At 38.2% G+C, this 9,229-nt stretch overlaps 1 protein-coding gene across 1 annotated transcript; it reads right to left on the bottom strand.

Annotated features, from left to right (window-relative positions):
• Positions 1 to 759: 759 nt before the first annotated feature.
• LOC306848011 (apelin receptor A-like) lies at positions 760 to 2,916 on the bottom strand. Its single transcript, XM_079382318.1, has one exon. The coding sequence runs from the start codon at positions 2,709 to 2,711 to the stop codon at positions 1,626 to 1,628; it is 1,086 nt and encodes a 361-aa protein (XP_079238444.1). The 5' UTR covers positions 2,712 to 2,916; the 3' UTR covers positions 760 to 1,625.
• Positions 2,917 to 9,229: the final 6,313 nt, after the last annotated feature.

Here is a 9,229-nt window from a genome sequence, read left to right as displayed (position 1 = left end):
ATGTGTGTGTGTGTGTGTGTGTGTGTGTGTGTAGCGTCCCTTTCCCCCTTCTTTAACGGTCATCTTTTCAAAAATTATTTTTTCACTTGCCCCAAATTGGCTACACATAGCTTCAAACAGATATGTGTCCATCCTGTTTCATTCTTTTGGAGTCATAGGGGCCTCACAGTGCCACTATTAATTAGACCACATGTTATGTGTGTGTGTGTTCCATTCCTGTAAGACGGGTCTTTAATGGGTGGTTCACCCCACCCTTTAAGTTAGTTTCTCTTATTTTATTTCAAGATACTTTAAGTGTTTTTTAATATTTGAAACTCACAACACTGTTCACAAAACATTTTTTTTCCATCTACAAATCCTGGTTTCCAGAAGTACTTTTATGTTTCTATTTAAAAAGATGTAAAAGATGTGTTAAATTTAATATATTCAGTTTCAATATTATCAAGCACTTCACCTGTGCTTTAGTTAGTCAGCATATAAAACCAAGTGTACTTTAAAGCACAAAAAATAAGTGCACTTACTTTAAGTAATACGTCACGACTTTACTTTGAGTACACTTAAGTGGCCTTTTATTTTATTATTATTATATTATTTGCAAGTATAGTTAAAAAATACTTTTAAGATTTGAAGTACACTACAAGTGCACATTCAATACAATTCTAAACACACTTCTTTTTCACAAGTGGTTTGGAAAATGGATGGTGGACTATTACTGTAACTCCCTTTAAAGACACCAATGCATACATGTAATCATGTGCAATGACTCTAAGACAGTATTGTATTTAAGGAACATATTTAATACAGTAGCAGTAGTTAGTTACAGAAATGTCAAAAATATAACATAATTTCATGAATATAAATCAATTTATACCCCCAAATTTGTCCCCTTCTTCCTTTTTTTCCCCAGAGACATTTGTCACCAGCCATCTGTCTGTCTGCCCCCCGCCCCAAACCCCGACTCTCTGTCTGCGCTTTAAACTATCTAATCAAGCAGCATCACCTTTGCACTGGAACACACCCCCCCACACACACACACACACACACACTGATCAAAAAACACACACATTCACATCAGGGAGTTTAACAAAAATTATAATTTTTATATCTCCTCTTACCAAGTGCTACAAATACTGAACACATTTCTGAACATTGCAAATTAGCAGAAAAAAATTGTATGAAAATACTGTACAATTTGCATCTCTACACCAGTGTATATAGGCTTCAACACAATCACACACTCTTACAGCAGAACAAGTAAGTTCATCCTCAGTGCAGCATCGGTGTGGTCAGTTTGAATGTTTTTCGAGAAAACTGACCTCCTGTTTGCTTGAATTCTTCTGTGTGTGTGTGTTTTGAGCGTGTCAAAGTCAACAAATAAATGTCAGTGAACATAAATTCACACATGCATACACACAAAGTCACATCAGTCCAGCAATTCATCCATGAATACAGTAGAGTACACTAAACTATGAGTGTTATTTACAAACATACAGCAATATGTTCTCCATCAAAAGTTCACCACATCAGAACGGACCAGCCGTCAATAGATTCCCACCTTTTTAACCCCTCAACCCAATGTTTTTTTTCTTCAACTTCATGTTTTCTGTTCTTCTCATTTCGTTTCCTCACACTTTGGTGGCCAGCGACTGCACCTCTGACTTCTGAGTCTGGGCGCTGAGGGTTGAAGACATGGAGCTCATGTGCCCATGCATGGCCTTCTTCAGGTTCAGCAGACACAGGCACTGCGAGCGGAAGCGCAGGTCAAAGAAGGCATAGAGGAACGGGTTGAGGCAGCTGTTGACATACGCCAGGCATGTGGCATATGGATGAGCCAGAAGCAGAAAGTTTAGGAAGCCGCATGAGGTGGGCGCCAGGTCTAGATATGACAGAGCATCCATGCTCTTCAGCACATGGAAAGGCGTCCAGCAGAATGCAAAAACCACCACCAAGGTAGTGATAATCTTCAGGAGACGACGCTTCTTCTGGTCTTCCTTGCGCAGATGGCTGAAATGCCTGGTGACCGTGCAGCCGATGAAGCAGTAGCAGACTGTCATGGCCAAGAAAGGCAGGAGAAAACCAAGAGCAGAGGACGAAAGGCTCAGACCAGCAATCCAAAGGGATTCGTGATGCTGGTTGAGCGTGACCAGGCTGAAGTCCATCGCACAGGTGGTGCGGTTGTTCCTGGCATCGTCCACAGTAGTGCGAAACAGGAGAGTTGGCACGGCCAGCAGGCACGAGAGGAACCAGATGGCACCCAGCGACGCCAGCATGGTGGCCCGGGACCGGAGCCGTCCGCTGGACAGAGAGTGGACGATGGCAAGGTAGCGGTCAAAACTCAGGCAGGTCAGGCAGAAGACGCTTGCATACATGTTGACAAGCACCACATAACTGCTGATCTTGCAGAGAGCCACGCCAAACGGCCAGTGGTAACCCAGCGCGGTGTACACAGCCCACAGCGGCAGCGTGATGACGAACGTCAGGTCCGCGAGCGCCAGGTTACCGATGTAGACGTCTGCCGCGCGCCGTTTGGATTTGGCGCGCCAGACGGTGAAGATAACCACGCCGTTCCCGGAGAGACCGAGGATGAAAATGAGCATGTACAGCACGGGAATGAGAGAATAAGACGGCTCCCACTCTGAGTAGTCGCACGCAGTCTCGTTATCGTCATAGTACTCATAGGAGTCGGCGTATTCCGGCGTTATTGGCTCCATTTGGTGAAGGCGCTGTAGTTTTGATACCGTCAGTTTCCTTGTGCGATTTTATCCGAGTGTCTGGTTTTAATTCTATAGAGTTCAGTGGGAATGTTTGGATTTTTCTGTCAGAAAAAAGAATCTGAGGTAAGTTTCCCTCACTAGAAGCTGAAGCGCGTCTGCGTGAGGGAGAGAAGCGCCCAGTCTTTTTAAACTCCAGACTTCTCACCCCTCCCTTTGGACCCATATATCGACCCCTTATCACCAGTACCAGCCCCTATACACACACTCCCACCCACCCACCACGGCACACCAACACCCCCCGGGCCATGCAGTCGGCAGGAGCGAGTGTGTCAACAAAGTGAGCTTAACTCATGTTTTTCTTCTTAATGAAAAAGTAATGGCCCGCTCGTCTTTCAAGTTAGATTTAGCGTAAATTGTCTGACAAAAATGTTTTTGCGTCACGTCATATTTATGTAGAGTCACAGTCGCAGAATTTAAATGGTTGTTAACTTTTCCACACAGTAAACATTTGTTCATTCATGTAACGCATACTTAAACATCCTGGCCACATAATTAAAACATAATAGGCTTCTTTTATTTAAAAAGCCTATTTTTTTCTGTTAGCCTACTAAAATTATAAGCTTAAGTTTAATTGGTTCCTGAAAGTTTTATGTAAATATTCGTTGCAACATTTGAATCTAAAGAAGAATAAAATTTAGAGGATTTATTGAATCGAGTGTGATATAAATAACTGTTAAATGAATGGAAATAAATATGCTATAATAATGAATATAGTTAAAAAGATTTTATTTATTCATTTTTATGCATCAGGTTACACTGCATGACACATGTGTATCTTTTTATTAATTATTGCTTACAAATTAGTACGGTAGACCTGCATGGCACTAAACATGCAAGCCTTAACAGGTTTCGGACAGGTTCCCAGTGAAACCAGAGCCTGGGCCCAAATGATAAAGTAAAAGAGGCATTGCGCTGTGATTTCCTCTCACTCAAACATTACATGAAGGTGACATTCAGTCACTTCTAACACTCTGCTTCCACTGCAACAGCCTCTTTAATATGAAGAGATTTACATTCAAACTCTTAAAGAGAAACATAAATATATATCAATTAATTAATCTATTCATTTTGATTTATTTTATTGTAATGTGGCGAACTACTGAGAAAATGACTTATTTATGCATATGGATGAATCGTAAAATCCAAATAATTAAATGAGTCTAATAAAAAATACACTGTCCGGCTCCTTATAAAGCGCTGAGTCTAGTGATCAGATCACACGTCAGGAAAGGATTTGGATATGTGTGAATTTAATTCTCACTTTCTTGAATTTATTTGCATGATAATAGCAGACAAACTCGTAAAATAAACAAAAAAACAAAAGGAAACGACGCATTTGACATTAACGAGTTTCCTAAGGACGCGCTGTTCACGCGTTACACCCAATTTGCAGCACCTGAAAAACGGCAGTTAAAGCGAAATAGCTTAGGCTGAATAGGGAGCAATTCACATTCAAAACAAACAGGAAAACTAGGATACACCTAACTTATTTTTCCTGAGGAGCTCTACAGACCTTAGTTCTCATGAGTTTCATTTACACACACAAATCTTGTTTCACACACTGAACTCTTTAAATTAATGTGCAATCACATTTAGGGGGATCAGTGTGTAAATCCATTAATCAAAACCTATCAGTGTCACTCTCCACAACACTGATGAGATCATCTACAGATCTTCTGTCGCTTAATGAGCCCGTGTCTTCTACTCAAGTGCTACAGGATTGTAACCATTTTAAAGGAATAATATGAATTATAGCTTACATAAGTAAATGTGTGACTAACACAGGACTAAAGTAAAGACAACAGAGGCATGCAATGCACCTCTGACCATTTTGTTTAAATGCATCAGGTTAAACATAAAATGTGTGAATAGTGCCACTTATGGCAAAGCATGCATTTGAATAAATGGATGTTCACCTTTTATTCTGAGGATACTGTCTGCACATGTCCATGAGAATAAAATCTTTTGGCATCAGTTTTGGCATCAGAGCTTTCTAGAACACTGTGGTATGATCTTTATTTTTTAGGTTCGTAAACATCTTACGATTTAGATTCAGGACAGTACTCACTTTGAATAATACTAACCAAAAACTTTCAGGTGGTCTTGGTTATTAGAAAGAAATTAATGTCGATACATATAAACAGACTGACATACATAGTGTTATTATACATACACTCTTAAAATAAAGGTTCAGATAAATAAATAATAACATAAAATACATGTTAATTTTTGGAAGATTTCCACTGGACAAAATGTTCTTTATAGTGAATGGAACATTGTTTTTTAGATTAAGAAATGTTCTTTCAAATTGTTTCAAATTGGCTTTTCTATGGCATCACTGCTTACTTTTGCAACCTTTAATTTTTAAATTCTATACTAAAAAATGCTCATCATATGTTACTAAATCAGATTCCTTGTGGAATGTGTCTTGAATACTCCAAGGCACCTGTTAAATTATGCATTCACTGCCAAGCTATAATAAGCAAAATCATGGTTCATATTTTGACATTATTACTCATGCCATTCATATTTGTTGAAATATTACTTGTAGTCATAAATTATCATATGAATTTGCATAAAGTGAGTGAGGTGCTCCTGCTGTGCACATGAGGTGACTGGGTTGCTCTTCATGCCCCCATAATCCTTTGCCCTGCCCCAGCCAGCCCCTCACCCCTTCCTCTGCATGTTGTTTTTGTTGGATCTCAGTGCTTCATATCAGGAGAAACTAAAACACTCCACACACACCCACAGCAAAAACAACAGGCAGTTTCCTGCTTAAATCAAGCTGGCAGGCCCTCAGACGAGACTGCGCCCTCTAGTGGATTTATAAATAGACAACATACACACACACACACACACAGAGAGAGAGAGAGAGAGAGAGAGAGAGAGAGAGAGAGAGAGAAGTTGATAGGCTGCTATCTGATTGACTGTGGAGAGATGTGGCTGCCTGCTGTTCTAATAGATCCTTTAGATAAATAAATAAATCCACACATTTAAAAAATAAAAGAAACGCTGATAAGAAGCAGATGGTCAGATTAGCCAGACGACTTTCAAACACTCATCACACACCTCTAATTGCCAGATTAGACAGATGAATTTGAGATCTTCAGCAAAAAGCCCTTTGTTGTAACAAATCAAGCTTTTTTAGTGAAAGCTTTGTTTGAGCGTGATTTACTCATTGACATTTTAATGATAATATTGTACTTGTTCATGAAGCCAAAAGAGAGGCGCTTTTTTTTTCTCTTTTTTTTTTTTGAAATTGCGAGTTTATATATATCACAATTTTGACATTATATCTCACAATTCTGAATTGTTTTTCTTAGATTTTATACAATTCTGACTTTATGTCTCACAATTCTTTTTTTTTTTTTTTCTCAGAATTGCAAGAATGAAAGTAAGAACTGTGAAATAAAAAGTCACAATTAACTTTTACTACCCTCTGGTACAAACAAGCTTCCATAAGATATAGTTCAAAGGTTTGGGGTCATTACATTTTTTTTAATGTTTTTGAAAGAAATTTCACGTTTACCAAGACTGCATTTTCTTTGTTTTAAAAATATAGCAAAAACAGTAATACTGAAATTTTATTGCAATTTAAAGTGAGTCTTTTCTATTTTAATAATAAAAATGTTATGCATTAAAGTGTAATTTATTTCTGTGATGCAAAACTGAATTTTCAGCATCATTACTGCAGTCTTCAGTGTCACATCATCCTTCAGAAATCATTCTGATATTACGATTTGGTACTAAAGAAACATAACTATAATATCAATGTTGAAACCATTGTGCCACTAAATATTTGGTGAAAAACCCAGATAAATTTTTTTAGGATTCTTTGATGAGTATAAACTTGTATGTATCCTTGCTGAATAAAACTTTTGAACAGCAATGTGTATACATTATTGTTCTGGCAAAAATGCAGTTAAACTGAATCTAAGTCTTCTAAAAGGCATGACCGTTGTTGTGAGCTGTGAAGAGTAAGACCACACAAGAAATAGTAACTTTGCCTGTGAGTGAGTGTGTGTGTATGTGTGAGACCTATAGCAGCTGTGTTGTTTTTTGTCTTGTCCAGCTAACTGCACCACTGCTAAATAGCAGGTTAGAGTGGTCCTCCATTCCACGAGTTGCCATGTTTCATTTACACACACACACACACACACACACACACACACACACACACACACACACGTCTGAATGCATACACACTTACATTCACACACAGACCAAGCGGTCTGGCTCAGGCTGAAGCCAGCAGAGGTGAAGCTACCAGAGGGTTGCGAGCTGTAATTTGGGGATTTGTTTGAAGTATACAGCTGTCAGGCTCCTAACACGTCAGATTTGATCTCTCGGCTTGATTTGTGGAACTTCAAACCCCACAAATCACACAAGGTGTGTGTGATTCTCTACTGTTGTGTGTCACCATATGCGCTTCAGGCAATGTAGAGGAAGGATAGTGAGTTTCAAGAGGCTGTTCCCTATATATAGTGGATAATATATTGTGTATTGGTTGTTTGGACTCTCTGTTGTAAAAGCAACGTCCCAAGTGTTCATATGGGTATGCTAAACACCAAGAAAGCTCCTCAGACGATATCACACCCATGTGCCACTCAACACCCCACTTCTGTCCTTACACACACACACTTAGATCACCAGCTTTCTGTTGATTTAGGCCTGTGAGCTAATTCATTGAGATTTAAAAGGCAATCATGTGTGTTTGTTTGCCTTTTAGCTTAGCATGTTAGCAGTCACTTCTGATTTGATGTAGACAGTCCTGTGAGTCTTTGAAATCCCTCAAATCATGTGTCTGTTCATCCCCTTGCTCTCCTCATGTGTACTTAGTAATCACATAGTGGAGGATACCGACAACGTGTTCTGTCAATGAATGTGCTTTTTCATCTCTTCTTAAGTGAGTTGCCATTCAGCTCTGGTTCGGACCAACCCAGCTCATTATTGAAGGCATGTTTGAAATATGGTGCCTGCAGGCAGCCACTTGACTCTTTGACTCTTTACCCTGAGACTGCCCTGGCTGATGAGCCTGATAACATGCTCACCTGGACTTTTAAAATCGTGTTTCTTTTAGTGGTTTCTCACCCTTAAATCTCAGGCCATAATTAAAATGCCATATGGACTTCCCTTATGGGCTGATTATTTATGTTACAATCATGTTTTTTGTAACATAATGTATGTGAAAAAGACTGGTTTGAATAAACTAGACTGTTCAAACTTCGAAAAACCAATACTGTCACAGCCGTTTACTGTATGAGTTTACATATACTGGGCCATGCTGCGCATATGGATGATGTGAGTTTGAATCATTTCCTTATTTTATTATCCACGTTTTATGCTGTCTCTCAAATATTATTGAATATAGTTTTTTCAATGGCCAGTTCCATTATCCAAATCCCAAAATGTGGTTACAGAGTCAAAAAGTAACAATTACAGTAAATGTAATCAGTTCTGCTGTGCATTGCCATAATTTAAGATAGGCCGTCTGTCTCATTAGTGTTAATGTAACAACAAAGGAAAAGATTGCTGCTTTTGATTGATCTGCTTTTGTAGTTTTAATAATCAATTTATTCGTAATGAACACAATGAAGTGATTTTAACATTTGATTATTTGTTTTTCTTACTTGAACGCTTTCGTTTAGATGTAAAATGAAAAAAGTAATGCACTATTTGTTGTTCTATTGTTTTTAATCTGTTCTTATTTTTAATAACAAAGATAAAATAAAAATGACTATATTGTGATTATTAATATGGTAAATAATATTACAAACAATGCAATGTTGCTAGGTGATTTTGCTTGGGAACCTTCAGAAAACTTCAACTTGTTTTGAACTTACTTTGCTGACTTTGTCAACTTCAAACAGCTGTAGCTCAGTCATTCTTCTAATAATAAAAGTAATAAAAATACACTCATTTAAAAAAAAAAAATTGCTCGTTACTAATTTAGTCAGCACAGGTCACAAATATACTTTTATATTGCAGTAAGTTCACATTAAATCTTCAAATTAATGTAGAAGCAACATATTTTTGCAGCAACAAAGACAGCATATTTTTTATATTTGTTTAATGGCATCTTTTTTATGACTGAAGGTGAATATCGTTAATACCAGTACTACTAATATCTCTATAAAAAAAATGTATAAACATTTTTTCCTAATATTTAACTATTGACTGTTGTCATCTGGGAATTTCTATCTGTCTTATATCTCATATTATCTTTAACCGAATAATCTATAAACCATTCTACATCATAAACATGGGCTCTCTCCACCTTCCACTATCTCTAAATCTGAATCAGGAACAAAGAGGGTTTGCAAGGTGTTTCCCTGCTTGCACCGAGGGCTTAGTGACCTCTGACCCCAGCTGTCTCCCTTGCCCTTCGTCCACAAAATGGATAAAGCAGCAAGCCAAGCAGGAAGTGCTCTGGACTCAGGATAATGGAAGATGCT

The sequence above is a fragment of the Barbus barbus genome (assembly GCF_936440315.1).
Source record: "Barbus barbus genome assembly, chromosome: 28".
Lineage (NCBI taxonomy): Eukaryota > Metazoa > Chordata > Actinopteri > Cypriniformes > Cyprinidae > Barbus > Barbus barbus.
Note: the sequence above shows the minus strand (reverse complement) of the source record. Positions and strands in the feature narration are given on the sequence as shown.